Source organism: Opisthocomus hoazin, chromosome 5 (assembly GCF_030867145.1).
Source record: "Opisthocomus hoazin isolate bOpiHoa1 chromosome 5, bOpiHoa1.hap1, whole genome shotgun sequence".
Classification (NCBI taxonomy): domain Eukaryota; kingdom Metazoa; phylum Chordata; class Aves; order Opisthocomiformes; family Opisthocomidae; genus Opisthocomus; species Opisthocomus hoazin.
The window spans coordinates 66397704-66420254 of record NC_134418.1 but is presented as its reverse complement, the minus strand read 5'-3'; the positions used below and the strand labels follow the sequence as shown (position 1 = coordinate 66420254).

At 39.4% G+C, this 22551-nt stretch overlaps 1 protein-coding gene across 1 annotated transcript in view; it reads left to right on the top strand.

Annotated features, from left to right (window-relative positions):
- DCHS2 (dachsous cadherin-related 2) overlaps positions 1–22551 on the top strand; it is a 125820-nt gene that overhangs the window by 47083 nt on the left and 56186 nt on the right. Inside the window, exons 2-3 of the mRNA XM_075422108.1 lie at positions 1378–1569; positions 9064–9295. Coding sequence (XP_075278223.1) covers positions 1378–1569; positions 9064–9295 — 424 coding nt within the window. The remainder of the gene's footprint in view (positions 1–1377; positions 1570–9063; positions 9296–22551) is intronic.

Below are 22551 nucleotides of genomic sequence, written 5' to 3'. Positions count from 1 at the left end.
TGTTAGGAAAAAAAACTTTCAGGTATGGTCTGTATTAAAATTTAAAATCACCTGATGGTTTTAAATTATTGGGGTTTTAGGCTTTCTAGACTAGTCAGTGCCTTAATCGCACATTTCACTGAAGAGTAGTGACTCCCTACAGTTTGTGTAATGCTTTGTGAGTCCTGTAAAACCCAGCTGAGGGAATGTGATGCAGCATGTTGAAGGTCACCCCAGGTTTTCACAGGCTTCTGAAAGCATCTTGTGTATGTAGACTGAACATACTGGTCTAGTCTGATCCATTGGTAACCCAAGAAGACTGAGCATAGCTGGAAGGAAGGGGAGGAGCTCATGTGTTTCTGTGTGGAAATAGCCATTTTGTGCCTGGGATCAGGGCCCCTCAACCCATGGCTAGCATTGCCCTGTTACAGTCCCTAACCATCACCCATTTAAGTTTTCTCCTGCCACCCATTTTTCTTGTCAGCAGGGCTTAGTGTGTGTATGAGTGTGTGTGTGTATATATATATATATATCTTTTCCCATTTTATACCATGTGGTTGCAGAGGAATCTCCCTCTGAAAGGAAGTCTTTCTTTAAAGTAGTTATTTACAACATTTGTTTGGGATTTACAGCAGAATTCATGCTGCTTTTTAAATGTAAATATAGCTGAAAAGAAAGGATATTAGGCTTGTTTGTCATTCAGCAGTTACAGGTACATGCAAGACTACACTGACAAGGTAATTAAGTCTCTCGCAGGGACTTACTGCAGTCTGTGCATCTCTTGCTTTGTGTTGCGCGTGCACGTTGTGGTTATGCTTAGTTGTGTTGGTGTGGCTCTGGCTCCTTGGAGAGAGGACTGGAGATTAAACTCCCTCCAGTCCTTAATTTGTATGGCTCACCATGCCACCATTTCAAATGAAATACTAGCTTTAACTCTGGGGAGTCTTTTAGAAAATACATTAGGTAAGAATGTCCTGCAGCAATTTTCCCATCTGTGTGTGGTGTAGTTTTCATAAGACCTACCTCCACTGGTTAAATAGTATGTAGGGAAAGTAGCTTAAAGTATGGCCTACTAACGTGGCTTAATGTGTATGGCCTTTCCAGTCACGGGAAGTCCACTTGATTGAGATAATTATTGACATAAACAAGTAATGTTACAGGCAGGTCTAGTCAATCTTCTGCACTTGTTGCAATAATTACACTGTCAGTAGCTGAGTCATTATTTTACAAACTGCAGGCAGACAGCTTAGGTGGCAGAGTGTGTTTATTGTGTGTATGCACTTCTGCTTTTACAGCATGAACAGGTAACTCTAAAACAAAGCATCTGTGATTTTTTTTTTTAATGAATAAGTAGTAGTTTCGCTGGCTTAATTTTTTATCTGTATTGTTTCCCTGCAGGTCAAGGCAACAGATGCAGATGCTGACCAGTTTGGTGAAATTGAGTATTTTCTTTACGATGGATTTCATTATTATGAAAAATCCAAAGCCTTCCAGATTGACCCACGTACTGGTCAGATCTGTGTATCTCAAGACATTGACAGAGAAGAAGATCCAGCCACGTATGATCTCTTAGTAAAAGCTGTGGATGGGGTAAGTTTCGCCTTTCCATACTGCCAGATTTGTAAATGTATTTGCAAATTTGGATGTGCTGTATACTTTTAAATGAGAATGTAATGAGCATGTAAAAATTGCTTGAATTTGAATAAAATTTCTTACCCCTACAGAGTGTGGAAAGTGATGCTTCATGAACCATAAATTTTGACCCAAACTGATAAAATTGGCTGTGAAATCTCCAATTAGTCCTAATTAAGTTGTTGAAAACTGCTTCTAGGAGATGTTAGTCCCTGCTGATTTTCCTCCTCCTCTTGGAACCAGTGGACTCCAGGTTACCCCTGCTCCCTGCTTTCAAGATGCCTGCAGCAGTAACAAACCTGTGACTTGTGCTAGAGCTGCGTGGCTACTGTGGGTGCCAGTGATTTTCTTGGATAAATTCCTTGTCCTTTCTAGCCGGCTGATGCCGTTGCTGCTGCTGTGCTTGGTACAGCCTCCCTGCAGCAGCATGTCTGCAAGTTTTCCCACTTTACCAGATCTGGTGCTTGGAAGTGGGTATTCATGGTACAGCGTTGGCAGCGTAGTTGTATGTGCCTGAAATCGTCCAGTTCAGATCTCTGTTTGGCAAGGAGGGTGAGGACACGTTTGTTGTGGTGGGAACACATTGCTGTCTAGCTGTGGATGCTTGGTCTACCTGGTGCCATGTAATGGAAAATTTTGGTAGCGTGACTCCTGAAAAAGACTGGAAGAAAATAATTCCTGGGTTCATTTTGTTATGAAAGTATCCAAAGGCGATTTGCAGTGGGAGGCCCAGAAGGAGACCAGATGCTACTTTTCTTACCTTTCTTCAGTTTTAGTAGTGAACTGCTAACAGGCTGAAGAAGGTTACTGATTGGCCTCAAATATTAAAATTAGCATAAGGACACTTCAAAAAATGTTATTCAGGTCACATTTTGCAGCACAATTTGAGCTGAAAAACACTGAGATTATTTCAGGCTATATAGTCTTTATTTCATACCTTGAATATTAAACTTGCATTTAAGATACTGTGCTAAGCGTATCTAATATAAAATTTTAAAAACACAGTTGTGCTAGAAATCCTGTATTTTTTTCATTAAAATGTCTATGCTTTTTTTTAAAGTACCCTGAAGAAACTTGGTGAACTATGCTTTCCATATTCATGAGTAGATGAACTTAAATAGCTGCAGTTGATGCTTGGTATTAGTTGTTGCATTTTGAGACTGTAGTAGTTGAGGGTATATTTTTATGCTGTTGAATTTGGATACATGTGCAATAGTTAAGCAATTCATCTGCTTTTTTTTCTTTAGCTATGACTATTCAGTGTTTATTTCAGAGGCTACAGAAGCATTCTCTTGTATTAATAGTGCCTTTAGCAGTGTGCCTTTCCTTCCCTATAGATTTCTTTTGAGCAGAAACAAGTATATAAGAATATTTTTTGTTGGTTTGTATGTTTGTTTCCTGACTTTATCTTATTTGAATGTCTAATAATTTAAGAATGTAAGTCTTCTAGTTAGGATAGTGTCTGTAATTTTTCCAGCAGAAGCAAGTCTATGTGCCCATTTTGGAATGCCAACAGTTAAAGGAAAACAGCCACAGTATTGAAACTATAGATTGTTTCATTTTTAAATTGGTGTGTCATTTATCTTCCTTTAGGGACCTTGCGTTTTCAGAAGTGGGAGGGGGATTCAGTTTTTGATTGCCTTGTTTGTGACAGGCAGGACTTGATCTTCTTACTGAACTTGGCACTTTGTAGATCCCATTGATTCCTCTTCTAAAAATTAGCTCATCTGACACCTAAATACTAAAGCACCTAAATTATTAGCTGTTCAGTATTTTCGGTATACCTGAACTTACGTTGAGCCACTCTCCACCTTTACAGCAGAACTGTAGAGGATGTTTTATCTCCTGGCATTCTGCTGCTGCTTTTGATGGATTAAAGATGTTAGGTGTGGGGTTCAAAGTGGAGGCTGTGATCAGAGGAGAAATGTGTGCAGAAAAGACAGAAGAAGAGTGAAGGGTCACTGTTGACAGAGAGGAGGGAGAAAGGTGAAGAGGAAAGGAAATAACAAAGTTAATTAGAAGTGAGGAGGAAAAGAAAGCATTTTCCAGGTGGTGCTCAGTTTATCTTGCAGCAAAACTCTGTTTCCTCCACCTGTTCATGCCTACTCCATTACACGGCTTTGTAGCTTGTTGGCCATGTCTTTTATGCGCTGTGTAGAAAGTGTAATAGGAGAACTGAAATTGCACACTAGAGGCAAGTGGAAAACAGATTCTGTTGAACTGGTGTTAAATAAACATCCTGTGAGAGTTGGTGGGAGCATTCGTACTGATTAAGTCACTGAGAAGTCCAGAGATTTGGGTCTGTGGAGGGTTTTTTTTGTCCTTTCCCTTTGCAGAGTGAACTGCCTTGGTTATGTTTTCTGTGAGTGAAGTTCTTGAGTGCTGTGATAGGGCTGTCCTTAATAATGAGTTGAAGGCTGACACTGAAAGGTGTTGGGAGGCTTTTTGGTGGGTTGGTTTGAAAATCCATGCCCCAGTGCCTTTTTTGTCATTTTGTCTGTTTTTCCCGAGTCTGACTCTGTTAGGCTCTGGTTTTGGCGTATTCCAGGATTCACTAGTATATAGTGTTTCAGGTACCTTCTAAATGTGTCCGTGCTCCACAGCTTTTTTTTGTTTTTTTTTTTGTATTTTTCCTTGGTCACATTGTGAGTGAGGAGGGAAAGATGGAGCTTTTTGTTTGAGTTTCCTTTTTATTCTGGACTACAGTCACAGCTTTTTGATGTTGTTAGGGTTGGAGACACTTGAGGACATGTGTCTTTCATCCTAACTCGTTGGCCTAAGGAAGCCATGCCCACTGTAGTGGTAGAATAGAACAGACTATTTCAGCTGGAAGGGACCTGCAATGATCATCTAGTCCAGCTGCCTGACCAGTTCAGGGCTGACCAAATTGAAGCATATTGTTAAGGGCATTATCCAAATGCCTCTTGAACAGTGACAGTCTTGGGGCATCAACCACCTCACAAGGAAGCCTGTTCAAGTGTTTGACCACCCTCTCAGTGAAAAAACTCTTCCTCTTGTCCAGTCTAAACCTCCTCTGGCACAGCTTTGAACCATTACTACGTGTCCTATCATGGGATACCAGGGAGAAGAGATCAGCATAAAGAGTGAGGCAAAAACCAGACTGAATGCCTCCACTTTTTCTTCATCCCTATTAGTCAGATGACCATCTTCAAAAAGTATAGCTCCAGTGTTTTCTTTAGACCTCTTCTTGCTATTAGTGTACTTGAAAATTTCTTTTTCCTCTTGACTTCCATGAGGAGTTCCCTCTTCAGCCAAGCTGGTCTTCTGCCCCACTTGCTTGACTTACAGCACAGTGGAATTGCCTGCTCCTCTGCTTCTAAAAGGTGGTTCTTAAAGACTGACCAGCACTCATCGACTCCTAAGCCCTCAACAGCAGAATCCCAGGGTACTCTGCCAAATAGTTCCCTGAATAGCGGAAAGTTTGCTCTCCTGAAGTCCAGGGTAGCAACTCTGCTGTCCTTTTTTCTCATTACACTGAAAATTTTAAACTCAAGCATTTCATGATCACTGTGGCCAAGACAGCTACCTACCATGACCTCTCCCACAAATCCTTCATTCACAAACAGCAGGTCTATGAGGGCATCTTTCCTAGCTGGCTTCCTGAGTACCTGTGACAAAAAGTATCTCCTACAGATGTAAAGAATTTCCAGGACCTGCTTGTCACAGCAGTATGATATTCTCAGTTGATGTCTGGGAAGTTGAAACACCCCATAAGGACCAGGGCTACAGATCCAGAAATTTCTCCTAATTGCCTGTAGAATAACTCACCAGTGCTTATATCCTGGCTGGGTGATTGGTAGCAGATACCCACTACAACATCTTTGTTTTCCATCCCCCTAATCCTCATCCAGAAGCTCTCAACCACATCATCACTAACTATATGGTCTGTGCAATAAAACCTCTTCCTTACGCACAGTGTGACACCTCCACCTCGCCTGCCCTGGCCATCCCTCCTGAACAGCCTGTAGCCCTCCATCCCAGCGCTCCAGTCGCGGGACTCATTTCACCAGTGCTTCTCTCTTAACCCTGCACATCTGTTAGCCTTTGCCTGGACTAAGATCTGCTGATTTTGGGACATAGGTTCTCCAAAGGAAACAGTGTCCATGTCATAGGAAAAAGCCCATGGGAGTAATTTCTGCCAGGCAGTGGTGGAGAGAAGCAGAAGAGTGTGCAGCCTGCCTTTGCTCTGGAGCATGGGGGTGAAGCCCTGCAGCCCTTGGGCAGACCTGACTGAGCTGGGGATGCAGCGTGGAGGGAGACTATTCAGTGTGTCCATCTGCTAATCTGGGCAGCTCCTTCCCTGTCCTCTTGTTAGAAGCTGTTGGCGGACAGCAGCACAGTGGCACAGAGCCGCTTTTTTATGTGCAGGCTACAGGGCATGTCCAGTACTCCAGTTCAGGGAGAGTGCTCTGAAGACCTTGTGAGTGCTGCAAGGACTTACAGGGTATCTGTTGTGACTGAGGTGGTCTTGTGCAGGGCAGTATGAAAGTGCTTTTGACAGCAGGGAGGTGGTCTGCAGACTTGCAATGCAGGCAGCTTCACTTGAGTGAAACAGCCTGCCAATGGTGTATTGAACCTCTTGCAGTCATTATGTAGCAGCTGAACAACTGAAGACCTAGCATTCCCTGTAAAAGAAACAAGGATGCTTCTTTTCATCACCAGTTTATTAGTATTAAGATAAGATGACTTTTAGTTGCCATCTTTTCTAGATTTCTATCTTTGTGAGTCTTATGTCTTTTTATCCTTTTCTCTTTTTTTTTTTTTAAAGATCAGGCCTTTTGAATGCTGAAAACTACTTGAAAATTAGATGTACTTGTAGAAACTAGAATAACAAACTAAGAATTTTAAATACAGTGCTTTAGATCATACATCTCATCTAACTGCATATGCAAGTGCATCTGCTAAATATGAAGGTACAGTTATATAGAGGATTGTGATCACATCTGTAATGTATGCTCAAGATTATCACTTACTGAGTTTACTCAGGATTATATGCTTCCTTAGGCAGAGAGGTGTTACTACTTAACTTAGGAAGCAGACTTTCAAAATTCAATTTAAATGCTCTGAGAATGTTTGCATAGGCAATTAAAGTGCACATATGTGAAAAATTTGAAAAAGAGGAAAGACTGAGCTTTAGCTTCACATATTGTGCATAAACCACCCTCTCTGTCACAGAACACTTGGTTAAAGCTGCCTGATAGTATTGACTCCAATACTATGCCTGGGTTTCTTCAAAACCATTTATTTTATATGTAATTGCACATAATGACTTTCCAGGTCTGTTGCTTAGAATAGGAGCATTGACATGCTGAGGGACAAGTAGGTAAGCAGTTCACCTGAATAGTAAGAGTATTTTTTCTTTCATGAAAGTGTGTTTCCTTTCAAAGAAAGAACAAAAAAATAAACAGGCATAATTCCCGATTTGATGTGATGAGATTGTAAGTGGAAGTTTTATCATGGAAAGAATAGACCAGGCTTGGGCTTCAAGGCTGAAGTGCAATGATACATTTTTGGGAAATTTATAGTGTGTTTTCTGAACTCTTTGAATTTACATCACTGGCAGCAGATTATGAAATTGCCTGTCAATTTAGAGTATGGCATTACCACCTTTTCTGTTACTGCTCATCTTTAAATGAGTACCAGAAAAATCATTCATTAAATATGTAAACTCTGCCGGTTATGTAGGTCGGTATTTATTTGGACTCTGAAGAACTTGTAATAATAATACTGAAACCTTAGTAACTCACTGCCTACAAAAAATACTGCATAGAAAAAAACTTTGTTCTTCATCTCTTGCTTTTTGATAAATTACGCTGCTTGTCCAGCTTTCTTTGTCTTTTATACTGAAGCCATTGAAACATAGACTTTGAAAAGTGCAGGCTTCTTCCTCAGTTTGTATCTTAATGTACTGCATACAGCGCATGCAGTCTATACATATGTGTGCTGCTTTGTGCCTCCTTTGTACATGTCAGTGCCCCAGGATTCACCGTTAGCTGTGCCACAAGTGGAGCTGTTCTCTTTTAAAAAAGTGTATAGTTGTTATGGCTGTAAAATAACCTTGGAAATATGAAGCCCTCCAGACTGATGGAGGGAGTCCGCAGGGAGTACGGGGTAGTGCCTCTGAGAAGTAAATTGCCATTTATTTCACTCAGGGCCCTGTGAGGTCTACACTTGAGCACCCAAAGAATTGTCTTTTTTCCAGATTGTCACAAAATTCAGCACTTTGCCATGGCAAATCGTGACTTTGCTGTAGCGTTGTTTGAGAAGTCATCTCGGAGTTGCTCCTCACGTCTCTGGTTTTACTGTGGAGCAAGGCTAAACGTAGTTCCATGGTTGCCCACGTGGTATTTCAATGGCTCTCGGTGGGCGCCTGTTGCAGGAGCTTCAACCGTGTGGAGAGCAGTGCACAGGCTGGGCTGGGGACACAAGTGTCAACACTGCTACCAAGGGCTGGCTTTTTTCCCAGCTCTTTGTGTAGGCAAAAGAAACAAGAGCAGAGAAGTTGAGCCAGGCACCCTAGAAAGCGTGGTGAGACCTCTTTCCCTGCAAAATCACAGATGTGCTAGAAATAATGTTATGTAATCTGTTACAAATTTGACATCAATAAATTGTTACAGCTATGTCCTTCAGTCGAATTTGGTATTGCTCTGTCTCTGTGTACACAAAGTAAAGGTGTGGGTATGTATACAAGCACATGTGCAGACATACAGAGATATATATATATACACACATATATACACAAATATATATATAGGGGTGTAGATACACACACACTGCATGAGCAGAACTGCTTAAACCTGCCAGGGTGGTAAACTGAGGACAGGTCTTGCAGTCAGCAGCCTGACTGGTCAGCTTTTGGCTGTCCTGCACTGCTCTGCTCTCAATCTGTGTTCCTAATCAGTAGCTGAAAAAGCCTCATAGTCGTTGTTGTGATGGTTACACTTTTAAACCTGAAGTACTCATAAACAGAAAGAAGTTATTCCTGCTTTACTGGAGCACCACAGTCCCCTGAGGGGCATGTGTTTCTGGGGCAGAAAGCCCTGACTTTCATCTGTGAAGGAATAAGTGGTGTGTAGGTGATTATAGGAAGAACAAGTGAGGTTAGACTAGCAAGGATTTGACATGTGTAGTGCTTGTTAGTATTAACAAAAATAACTTTGTGTTCAGGCGTCACTGTTGTAAGAAGTTGAACTTCTTTGTGTACAGTCAGCCCACTGGAGTGGTTCTGAGCATGTAGCCTGCCTAAATGGAGTATTTTTGGGTACTACAGATACCATAAGTTGTTTTTAACAGACATTTTCATTGCTTAATATTGTTGCATTATGTTCTGTTTCCTAACAATGGGCTGAATCCAGATGTGCATCATTCTAATGTGTACACTTATAAAATTGACCTAGATTTTTGTTTTTATCTTTCTGATATATCCTACAGGGTGGGCTGAGTGCCCAAGCTTTTGTTCGCATCGAGATAGAAGATATTAACGATAATCAACCTGTTTTTGAACAAGCCATCTATGTGACGAGCATCAGCAGTCACACACAGCCAGGAACAGAGATCATCAACATTGTTGCCACAGACAGAGATTCGGGAATATATGGTGTTGTCACATATGAACTGGTCCCGGGAGAATTTTCTTCCTTTTTCACAGTGGATGCATCTACAGGTACTGTATGATTCTGTGATTCAGAAAGGCTATAATTGCACAACAAGTATCTTTTCCTTGACAATGCTTTTTTTATTTGGAGTCATGTCATACAGCTGAAACTTAGATTCTGCTGGAAAATAATTCTAGAGGAGGATAGAGGATTTAGGTTTAACATGAAGCCTTTGCGTTCGCTGGAATAAACAGGAGAATGGGAAACAGTACATACCAGTACAATAGCAGTATGCCACTTACCCACTCTTTTCAGCAGTAATCTATTCATCACTGTAAGAAATAATCAAAATATTATTTTGTACAATAATATCTGAATTCCTGAAGTGTTTAGGTCTTACTCTTGAGGAGCAATAAAAGACCCTTCAAGATGCTTGTCCTTTCATTTCATCTCTCTGTCCTAATCTTCTTTCCTCACACTGTGCTGGAATAAGTCCCCATACTGCTCACAGTCTTACAATATCCAGCTGCCTCCCTGTTTGACTCTATGATTAGCTTTGTAAGTGTCTTTTCTGCCTATTACTTCCTGATGTGACTCTTTGTCCTTCTGGCTTCTGGAGAGGTTCAATGCAGCAGTGATGATGAGAGCAAGAAAACAATTACGGCAAAAACAAATCTGGGTGAATTTTTTCAAAGACAGGTTTAATCTTGCAGATTGAATTACTTTTCCCATGGCCACAAAGCAGTCCCTGTAGTCTGCTTTCTAACCTTAAAATAGTTACGAACATCAGCTGTGTACAACCAGCATACCTACAAATGTCCACGGTGCCTTTCAGAGTGGTTAACTAAACTGCAGCAACCACTTTACTTGAGAGCCAGCCCTTGCATGTGAATGTATCCTGATGAATGGTTTTGCTTCGTGATGGTCATGACACGGGATTATTTTACATGTTTTAATTATTTTTGGGGCTGTTGTATGTGCATATATATTAGCTGTTTGGCATACGAAATATTGCAAGGCTTTATTCTTTCAAAATGGTGTCTATTTTTACTTTCTTACAGGGTCCCCAAATATCCTGATGAACAGAAGAAACTAATCTTCTTAGGAAGCTAGTCTGCTTGTCTTGGTTATTTCAGAATTTATTTAACTGTGGACTTTTAACTGCCTGTCAAATCAGATTCTCTGGGGCATAACTGATGCCAAAAATATATAGGTCAATCAGTAACTAGGGAGCCGGATCTCCACAGGCGTTTAACTGGTCACTTCAAAACTGTCCCAGTAGGCTTGTCAGAGAGAGCCCCTGTGGATCACGCTTGCAGCACTGGCTTTGCAGCGGTCCTCTCTTCTGAAAGGCTTCTTCCTCGGTTTGTGACCTTTTGGCCTTTTTTTCCAGTTTTGGCACTTCGTATAGGAAAAATGTCATGCTTAATCACGAAGACCATATAAGTTTATAAGTTGTTATTATCTTGCAGATCTATCATAGTATTTTATCAAAGGCACACCAAATTCAGGGTGAAGTTTTTTGAGGTCATTATTGCTGACATTTCATGGTGAGAAGAGCATTTAGGTCAGAGACACTATTCCCAACATTATAGTGCTTGGAATCCTGATTGCACTTAATCGCATCTCCTGGGTAATTCACGAGGTCAGACTGTGTCTAATGTTAACTTTATTAATATTAATGGTGTGTGGTGTTATTTTTTTCTGAAGAATACAATTTTTCCTTTTATATTCTTCCATATTTCCCTACAATATTGCATATGCTCAGTCACTGGTGAGCAGAATGATTTTGAGACTCTTGGCAAAAATAAACATTATAAACAAAATAAACATTAAAACTACCAATTTGTCACACAGACTTTTTGCAATCTTTGCAGATTAAATAGCTGTGAAGGCTGTTCAGTATTCAGAGGAAGATGAAACAAGTGGGTCACTGTTAGGGCACAGAAATCTTGAGCTCTTCCTCCTTACTTCTTGTTAGGACAGTGACATTTTCCAGTTTTCTTTGTGCTAAAGCTGTCTTCATATGCTCTGATATACAGCCTAATTTAGACGTATCTCTCTGAAGGTTGTGTGAGGGACTTTATCTAGTTATGTGGGCTGCATTTTGTGAACAGAGGGCAATGGACGAGCATGACAAGAAACAGAAATTCTTCAGGAGGTGGATCCCCAAACCCGTAAGCCAAATAAGATCACATTACAGTTTTGGTCTTTGGTTTTCTGAGCTTGTGGACGTGCAGTCTGTTACTGATGTGTTCTGCAGTTTTTCCAGTTTGCAGTATGGCATGTTGTGGTTTATCTGCTCTTTTAATTATTAGAGGACCTAAAAGGAGGCATAGCAATGGTGTTGGAGTCTTCCATGAATTTGCCTTCCTTATTTTTTAAATGATTGGCTTTTCTCACTGATAAAGCATTTAGAAATGAGGAATGAAAATCAGTGCATTAGTGTTTTTGACTTATTATGTTTTTTATAGCCTTTAGCATTATATGTAGAGGTGGACAGAGAGATTTTCAGTATTATGAGATTTAAATTAATTAGTAGCTAACAGTTTGTCACATGACACTAAGATGCATTACAGTCATATGCAAGATGACGCTGTTTCTTGGCATATGCAATTTCTATTTTATGGCATCTATATTGTGGATTTGAAAATTTATCTCACTATAGTTTTCTTCAGGGGTGTTTTTAGAGTGCTGCACTTAGAACACTCTCTAAAGACTCACTTTTTTCTGCATTCCCTTTTTCATTTTTAAAAGAGAAATGGATAAAATAATAAAAACTGTAACTCGATTTCTCCACTGCTGTGGCTTGCTCCTGGCTGCTGCTTTGTTAAAGCAGTTGTGCGGATGTATCAAGAAAGCTTTTAGCTTTGCATAGCGAGCTGTGTTCACAATACAGGATATCTTACCAGCTGGTCAACCACTGACTGTATAGAATATATCAATGGTGTTTTTGATGCATAGATATTATGAGGTTGAGCCACATCCAAGCTCCTTGAAGAGGCTCCATCTTTTGTTTCAACCACTGTGACATGTAGATGTTGTTTATAGATAAATGCAATGGGAGTGGGAAGGAAGAGCCTTTCATTGAGCACATAGATATTCCATTAAAAAGGTTTTGTAATTCTAAGCAAGTATTTATTATTGGTGTTTATTTGCGATTTTAGCTTTTAGATACTGCATTTATCGTTTGTGATATGCTGTTAAAATAACATCTATTGCACTTCAAGATAAAACTGAAATGAAGTATTTTTAATTTGATTGATGATAGACTGTCCACAAGAAAAACCACTTTAAGAACTGTGTAACTAGAAAAATGTATGGATAGGAAACTGTAAACCAGTTCCTGTGCTAGTTCGTGACTCTTGCTGTCATTTGTTTCTAGTGTTGGTGTAAACAACATCTTGGCTTCATTATTATTTCCTTTTGTAGATACGTGATCCATGCATGATCTATGAACAGCACTCATGAATTGATTAGAACAGAGCAAGCTGAAGAGCTCTTCTGGCTAAGAAAGCATTTCAGCTATGTTTGTTTATTTTCCCATTGTTACGTATCAAGCTATCCGAAAGACAGTGTATTTATAGTTGTGGCGGAGCAGGTAATTAAAAATGGAAGTCACAGGATACAATCACAAGTGTGGCAGAAAACCTATGTATTACTTTAAGACTTTGGGATTAAAAATTGAATTTATAAACTTTCATTATGTTACAAGCATAAATATTTTCCTTCACCCAAGGACATACAATTAATTTTTCCATTGATCTTAGTGATACTCTTCTTGAGAGCTGGATAAAAAGATGGTTGTCATCTTACTGTAGCCCTGGTTCAAGGAAGCTGTTTCAAATCAACAAAATTAATAACAGTCTTTGAAATTAATTTTAGGCCAGTGTGACTGCATGTGTCAGTCTTCAGGTAAATGGTCTGTTCGTGTTCTTAGAACAACTCCCCTAGCTAGTCGCTGTGTGCAGAGAAAACTCTCATGAAAGCTAAGTAAAAGGCAGCAGCCATTGATTTATATTTATTTGAATGTATTAGTGATTTAAACCTAGTATGAAAAGGACGTAGAGAAAGCAGCATTAACACAGTGTATATTATGGCAGTATAAGCATTTAACTTAGTTTCTCTGTTTCTTTCTTTAGACTAAGATATTTAGTCTTGTGTTTCTGTGAATCCTACCTAAATTAGATGCCTAAAACAGAGGCTGTGACTGTCCTCCTTTGTATTTTACTGAGAATGTTTCTGTGAGGACTTTGGAGATGATTCCATTGACTTGAAGATACTTGGATCAAACTTTTGTCGCAATACCATCCATTACTTATTTACTCAAAAAAGTCCATTTTGAGTACAACAGGCAGGCCTTGTTACAAGAGCTGGTTAGTTGTTTATCATTAAAATTTTTTTTTCAGTACAAGGTACAGCTTTTGCTACATAAGCGTTCTTTTGAGGAAATCTTGGCTTGCTAAAAATTCATGAATTTCCTTTAAGATGCATTCTGATTTCTTTTTATCTAAAGAGCATAGGGCATCACGTGACTAAAATGTCCTGGAAGAGATGCAGAAAAGTCTAGGGGCTTAGTCCATTGGAGAAGAATGAGAGGAGGAATAAATCTGAAGGACATGCATATTTAAGAATATAAGAATTGTTAACTCAATCAGCCAAAAGGCAGGTCTAGATCCAGTATCTTGTCTCTTTAACAGTGCCTGGTAACAGATGCAAAAGCAGGGGTTGAGAGTAGAGCTTGTGCAGAATGGTCCCTCCACTTGTTTATTTTTTTTGTTTTGGCAGTGTGCAATTTAGTGCAGTACTACTTCCATTACTGTACTATGGCACCATATGTAAATGCAATTTAATGTCAAACTGACTTAAAATAAACTTTCTGATTTGGTTCAGAACACCAGAATAGATTCATTCCAGTTAAGGATGCTGACAAGTTTTGTTTTGTTGAAGAAAATAGAAATGTTGTTGTTTAACAGTCACACCTTAGGAGTTTTTCATTGCATGAAAATTTTGCGCTTTTTTAATTACAGTACAGGTTGAAAACAAAAGTTGAAATACCAAAATTTCTTTTTGGGGAAAAAATATCCAAATTTTGCTTAACTCCGTGTATTATACAACATTTAATATATAGCAGATTGTAATATGCATCAAAGTAAAATGGGGATGCATCTTTTCTAAAGAAAACAAGGCCATTTTTATGATGATTAATGATGTTTTCATAGAGTATTGTAGGAAAAAATAGTTCCTATTTAAACTTTTTGGCATTTTCATACAGCATGTAGTACATTTGCTAAACATATGATGAGGTTTGTATAAATAACATTTAAAATTAGGAGTGTTTTATTTTGGAACATTGTGAGGCCACTTTTTTTTTAAACTGCAGTTTTTTCAATTACTGTTTTTCTGATCTTTCATATGAAATTGACAGCATATTCAGAATTCTGCAAATCGGAGGAATATGTCCAAGGCATTCGTTTAGCTCACTAAGTTTTCACCTTTGAAGAATTTTGTTTAAGTCACAAAGGAAAAATTAGTGGTCTCAGCTGAGTAATTTGTGGACATCCACCTTCACTGAGATCTCATCTAACAAGAAATCTCACATAAAGAATACGGGAAAGAGTATAGTCTCCTTCAAGCACACAAAATTTGCTGTAGTGTGAGAGTGAAGATTTTGGCCCTTAAAGAAAGCTGTGTAGCAGAACAGCATGAAAAAATGTCCATAGTGCCAGCTTTTAATGTATGTGTCTCATTTCTTTTATGAACAAAATCCAATCGTATCAACCATCTACAAAGAGAAAAATTCCTACAAGCTACATGCCAAAAACTCAACCATGCAGCAATGGGGTGACATGTACTTGACATTCATTGTGCATGATAAAATGCAAAGTATTTACAAAAATGCTCTGGCCCACCCCCTTTTCCTGTAGTTAAATCAGTGTCAGATCTCAGAAACCGAAGAACCCGCCAGATGAGACAGAGTGAAATCCCCTGGCATTGCACACATGATGTGGGCTAATAACAAGAAAAATGGAGAAAAGGAAGAAATTATGCCCAAATCTCCCATTTTGGAGGGGAGGAATAACATCAGATTTGTACAGTAAAGTTCAGACAATTGACACTTCTTTGATAGAGGCTGTGTGGGTCTTAAGTACAGATGTACTTCATGTTCCCAGTTAACCTAAAGAAAAGAAGAAAGGGGCAGATCACACAAAGAGAGCAGATAGCCTTGGCAAAATGCCTTCACGCTGCTGGACTGTTAAAATGAATGTAGTAGGGGAGTGTATGTAGCAGAAAATCAGTTTGTTGGGATTAAGATGAGCATCAGGAATGTTTCATAATGCTTTTAATGTAAGAACAGCAAATATATCCTATTGGGCTTATATTAGGCTTCATTCTGTATTTGTGCTGGAAACATGCATCTTTTGGTGCAGTGCCTTCAAAGAAATATCATCTCTGATTACCATGGCAGTCGAGTTTTGTTACCAGGTTGTGCATTGAGCTATTTTTGGATCTGCAGGCTGGCAGCTTGCTTGGAAAGGTCCTTGATTGAAAAGATGTGTTTGAAAAAGCTCAATAAGCTAATCAAGCAAAGGTGACCTGGTGGGATGGTGCAGCAGAGCTGGAGCTGTGTAGGTTGCGTGGGGAAGGCTCTGCCTTTGTCTTTGAAAATGCAGCAGTTCACGAGGCCAGAGTCCTGCCCACTTATTGGTGTATGCTTTGATTTTTGGTGTGTTTTTTGAAATATTTGTGGTTTATGTGGAAGTATTCTCTTTGTATGCATTCAGACAACAAACATACTCTTATGTCAGATTAAAGGAAACAAAACAAGGCATAACCAGAGGAAATCTCCCTGCAAATTATGTCTCTTCAGTTATATGCTGCTTTACTGACAAATTAGCGTGCTGGGTGTTTTTTCCTGTTAAGGAAGAATTATTTAAACATGTAATAGTACAATGCAGAGAAAGCTACATCAAAGTAATACTTGTTTTTTCTGTACTAAGTTTAGTTTCGATGTCGTATGGGGAGTTATAAAATCTTTGTTGTACTAACCCTAGTATTGTACTAATAGTGAGACAGCAGTGGATTAACATGAAGTTCAGTATCTTCAGGTTTCTTTTAATATGTACTGTAGAAAATGAGGTTTTTTAGGAGCTGAATGTTAGATTTTGCAGTATTCTGAAGAATATATAGCAAATATAAATTTGTTGACAGTTTGAGGGGTTTTTATGTTGACATTTAAAATGTGAGGAAAAGGATCAAGCAAAATGTTTCATTTTACTTGAACATTAAAAATAAAGGAAATGAAGCTATAGATTCACAAAATAAGCAAGGAACTGAAATCTCAAACAGTTTAGCGATTGCTGTGATCACCAGAAGACCCAGTCGAGGTCTTCCTTGGCTTTGAGCAACATTGGAGCTATTTGCCTTCTGGTTAGTGTTGTAATGACCTGATTAAAGTTGGAGTTGTAGGACTTTTTTTTTTTTTCTTCACCCTATTAATACTTCTTTAAGCATTTTGGGCAAAGTGGAGCAGCTTCCTTGCTCAGAATAGCTGCGTGTTCTGGGGACTTTATACCTAAATGGGGAGCATGGGGCCATTCTGCTCCCAGCAGCTTGTTCAGAGTGCTAGTGCCTGGCTTGTAGCTTGTGGGGGCATGTTCAGCTTCCTTTGCTCACTCTTCATTGAGAGCTTGTTCAGTGAAACACTTGTTTTAGAATCAATGTAGGGGTTTGGAAAGCTCTGAATGGGTCTGATCCAGCTTCTGTTTGAAGCCTTTTTTTGATGGGCTCTTACTGTTGCCTACCTTTTCCTTACGGATTCATCATCCCTCATGGAAAGCACTACTGAAATATTAATATTTCCTGTAATGGTTTAAAAAAAAAAAATTCAGAGAATTTAAAATTTTGGTGTTGTTCAGATAGCAAATAGGCTAAACATTTCATTTGGTAATGCAAATATAAGTACCACTTTATATTTTTAAGTTCAGTCCTCTAGCTGACTTCTTCAAGCTGCAGAATTGCATTTAACCAATTTATGGTTACACGGCAGATGAGAAGGCTGAAAGAGGCCACCTTTACGTGCTCCTTTACCTGCCCCTGAGCACTAGGAGGCATGTCACCTCCTAAACTAGCAGACTATAGTCCCTAGAGACAAAAAGTTTTGCATCCCAAGCAGTGCATTCCAAGACTTTGTCTGAAAAGCACTTGTGTAACAGAAAACTGAGCCTAGATGATACGAAAATGTTCTAATACCAGACTCACTCCCTCTCTTGCCCGACATTAGAGGCTGATGCTCAAGTGGATATTCTGCTTGTGAATAATCAAACTGCCTTAATTAGAAATTATTTTTTGTGTGTTGATGAACACTTCATATCTCACTAAAATTGTCTGTAACCTGTAGTATGTAAAATAGTAGTGTTGTGCTTCTGGGAGAACTGCAGGGTTAAAACTGTGTATATTACTTTATAGATCAGGTATGGCTCCTTATTGTTGCAGATAACCAACCTGGGTGGATTTGCATGAAGTGCTCTGGAATAGACTTTCGTATGCTAAGCAGTCTTGTGATTAAACACAGTATGTTTAAATAGTAGTGGTTGTAGACACTAAGCTATTTTATTTATATTTCCTTTTTAAGAGGAAAACTATGAGTTGAGCACAAGAATCTGCTAGAGAGGGGCCACTGTTGAAAGCACTCAACAGTGCAGGGGTATGAGACTTCTGTAATTTACAAATGTAGACAGGAGATTGAATCAGTTATTTAGTACAAAAATGGTAAAATACTGAATACATTCAAACTTGCAGTAGTCCTGTTATTCACTGAAACTCAAAACAGTGCTTGTGCCATCAAGATTAAGCTTTTTAAAGCCTTTTCCTATAAGCTGTGCATATTAGAGCAGGTGGACTGTAAATAATTCTTTCCTTTCCCCTGACAGTTATTAAACCAGCTCTTTGAACAGCACATTTTGTGGAGTGTTGTTATGGTTACCATCAAGAATGCAGCTTTACTAAAAAAGGTGCATTTTAAATACAGGTAAATTGCTAAAACTGGAACCTAAATGTGATGATGAGATGAGAGGATGGGCAATGAGTCAGATAAAGTTAAATAGAAATGTCAAGTAGAAACACTGTTGTTCTTCCCTAGAATGATGCTGGTTTTAATGTTAATGCAAAGTATACACCTCTTAACTGCGTTCACGTCTCGGAGGATCACCCTGTCTATGCTCATCCTGAACATTTTTCTGACACATAAAAAGCATATAAAAAGCTGTATTTGTGTCTCCACACTGAGAAGCTGGCATGCTGGGTTGGGCCGAGACATGCTTGGAGCAGGTCAGTGGGTCAGCACTGACCTACGCAGTATTAAACAGCAGGTCTAGCAGACAGCTTTGAAGGTGAATTGAGGTAATGAACTATATGTACCTTTTTGCCATCTGCTTGCTGTCTGAGCTGCCTGTCGGGTCATACGAGCTGACCCGTCCTGGGATATTTGCTGAAGAAATACTGCCATCGTTTAAAGTTGTTAGGGTATTCGGTTTCATGGTCTTATAGAACACTGTTGACAGTTGTTGATTTTATTCCTCTTGTCTTGTTCTGAAGTTGCTTTTTTATTTCATGAACAGTAAGAAAATACTGGAAGCTATTTAAATGAGTACGCATTTCTGTGGAATCCAGACTTTGTTACTGAAGTTAGTGCGTCCTGATTTGTATTTTGCCCCTGCAGTACTTGACTAATTGAAAATGTTTTGTTTACCTGTGAATGGCTATAACTTAGGGCTGGTCTTTTTTTTTGCTTAAATGATGACCCTGTGGAAAAACATACATTTTCAAAGTGGTCAGCTAGAGGTATGCATGGAAATCCTATTGGGATAACAAGTATTATTTCTGCCATACAAAAAGTGCTTTTGGTGAGTGAGCCTACTTTGGTGATCTGTGCTGTTGTAATGTTAGGACTGAACACAGGATCATGAAGAAGATCATAAATGTATTTTAAAAGAATCGTTATATGTGGGCCCCTGTCTCCTGGCTTTAACTCTTGAGAAACAGCACTTAGCAGCAAGCCCACCTGTGCAACAGAGTGCATCCCCACAAAAATAAGAACAAAAAAAACCCCATGAAATTTTTGTCGTTGCCAGAGGATGGTGGGTGCTGCAGAGTCCTCCCTTTCACTAATGCGTTTGCACGTTCTGGACGAACATAGGCGTCGTTTTACCTTTTTGGTGCTGAATGGTACAAAGCGGAGAGCAAGAATGTCTTTGAAGTTAGTGCCCTAAGTGAGTGTGGAGGGATGAAGCAGGTTAGAGTTGACAGTCATGATTTCACGCTTCATTAATATTAGACCTCACAGTACACCCAATCCCCAAAACCGTTGTAACAATTTACGCCAGCCAGTAAGCACAGATTGTTCTGCAGCAAAGTGCTTGTGACTCTCGATGTGGCTGTGCTGAGCTAACCTGCGCTGCTGCAGAGCTGTTCCCAACCTCAAGCCTGTAGTGGCAGTTGCTATCATGCAACCAGCACTGCAGATTCTGTCTGAAATGTGTATGCAAATCATGACAGGCAGTCTCTGGGTCATGTTTTTGATTTATAAAAGTTAGCATCTGCAGTCAGTTACACCTGTGCTGATCTAGTCAAGAAAATGAGATTGCCAAGGGGTAAGTAAGGCTCTGGATGTTAATGCTTCATCTGGTGTGTAATTATATGATTGTTCACCTGTGAAGCAGAATTGATCCCAGAGCTCTCTTGTGCAGAAAGAGGAATTACCAGAGGTAAAATTTTCAAGGCAGTGCAGTGATAGAAACAGTATATTTTAAAAAGGGGGATTACATATTATTAAAGGCAGCAGATAAGACTGTCCAGATGTATGAGGAGACAAGCCGTGAGAAGGAAGGTGGGATTTTTTACACAGTGACTTCTTAAAGTGGAACCATGCTTGTGTCTGTGTGGTACCCAGCTGGGAGCCTTGATCTTGGTGAAACATTCCTCACAGATGAGCTGTCTCATTGTTCCCTTTCCATCATCAGTGTTTCTAGAAACTGTTTTTCATAATGGAAGAATATATTCTTACGACAGCGACTTAATTGTATTTTAAGTTCTCTGAAGCCGCAAATTGCAGGCTGCAAGTGACTATGGTAATAACAACAATAAGCCACTGTCTTTTCTTAATTACAGAACAGGAAAGAAACGAAAACCGTGACTCATCTTCAGCCTGTTATCTAGTGAGGCATACCTCTGTTGAGTTTCAGACACGGAATGTGTGACTTACACAGCCAGTTCCTGCTCTGTGCTTCTTGTAGTTAGCCCCGTGTTTCTGCCTTTGTGATGTAGTACTAGGGGACCTGCTGCACCGTACTTCAGCAGATCAAATACACCGAGCCAGCCTCTCTGAGGTATGCTGACATCTACTTTTGACCCAAGCAGTCATGACTCTCCCATTTTAGTCACAGTCTGGTGTTTTTACCTAACTGTGTAGAAAGTGGGATCCCAGGTGCTGCTTACTTCTGCAGCTTCTTTCCTGTCATATGGTGCCATAACAGAGCCTAATGTGGCATGTTCCTCAACATATGGTAGAGCTCTCTCAAATATCTATATAGGTTATATATCACCAGACGCAAAGCTAATGCCCAGTCCTACAGAGGCTGAAAGAAACAGAGTGTATGTAATTAAAACTCAAAGTGGGTTATAGAATTTCCTGCATTCTACAGTTTTGAGGTTAGAAGGAACCATATGGAAGACATCTACTTTCTACTTGGAATCTGCCACTGTTCTTGGGGCGTCCCTGGTCCTGCAAGAGAGGACTGAGTTGGCGAGATGTACTTGCGTATTCCCTTCCCTCCCTAGGACACAGCAAAAGCATGAAGAGAGAAAGCAAAATCTTTTATCCTTTTTCTTTTCTGTCTCCTTTCTGTGGCTGAACTGGCATGGATTGTGCTGTAATCTGTCTAGGTCAGCAGAGAAGGAGTTTGGGTTCTGAGATATTTCTGTTCCGCCAGGTCTTCAGAGTTCCTGGAGTGGAGTACTGTTTGCTCCACCCTTTGCTAAGGGATGTTCTGAAGTTGTTAGTTATTGCTTTGAGAGTAAGAATTTCAATGTGAAGCTTTTCTGTAGTTTCCCACTCTTCACATACATCTTGAAGTATCCAAAATGAGAATGAGATGTTTTTGGCCTTGTCAGTAGAAAAATACCTATTTGGTCACATTAGTAAAATACAGTCTATTTGACTGGTTTCATTTAATTTGACAGAAACAGTGTTTAAAATCCATGTTTATACATTTAACCTCTGGAAAAAAAAAGGTTAAACCCCTTTTCCTTCGGGCTACAGTTGCTCAGATTACCTCAGGAAATGCCAAAAGTTTATGTCTTTGGAAGACTACTTAGTTGAGCTGTCTAACTAATCATAAAACCCAATAGTCACAAGACAAAAAAGGAAAAAAAGGCCAAAATAAGGTTGATTCTCAGAAGCGCATCAGTTATTGGCACAGGTGCTGGATCGGCAATGAATTCTGAATCCATGTGTGTATCTGTTGTGTTTTTACTGTTGTTTGTCACACTAGAATGTGTCCTTTGTTGTTAGTGGAAAGCGTTCTTCCTTGATCTTGAAGACCCTTTGAATGCGTTTTAAGGATGTTGATACACAGTTTGTTATTATAATGTCCTGGCAGTATAATTTTAAAGTATACTGTGTGCGCCTTTGAATATTTATAAGGATTTTATGTATTTTCCATTATTCTGCTTAAAAATGCATTGTAGCAAATTAGTGTTGTGGCTTCATGCTGAATTTTGAGAAGATATATTGTAGTTGAATCATGCACTGATTCTCCTAAGACACTTTGAGTTAAATCTAATTTTTACCCTGTCTAACCAATAAATCTCCCACTTGAATGCCAAATATCATCCCTGCTAAACCTGTCTTGAGAGCCAGGAAATTACACAGGTAGTTCAAAGTTTAAAGGTTTGGTTTTACTGAGCTGCTAGAGGTTTTGTGTCTTCACCAGATTCTACAAAAAGCATAGGTGATTTCTTAAAAATATCTGTTGGTATGTGGAAAGGTGTCCCTATTAGTTGAATCACTCGAGTTTATTGCAACCTTACTGCTCAGCTCACAGCAATTTTAGTGTTTAGTGTATATTTAAACTCAATCATTGCTAAAAAGCTTTTTCTTGCATTTGGTCACCTCTCATCTTCATTTTCACTTTGAAAAACTTACTTGACAAATAGTTCTCTGTGTGTTGCAATATCTGAGACCACCAAAGGGTCTTAGAATATCGACAGGTTTTTGTCACCTCAGAATAGGTGGAGATGTTCTTCCTCCTGCTTAGTGATAGAG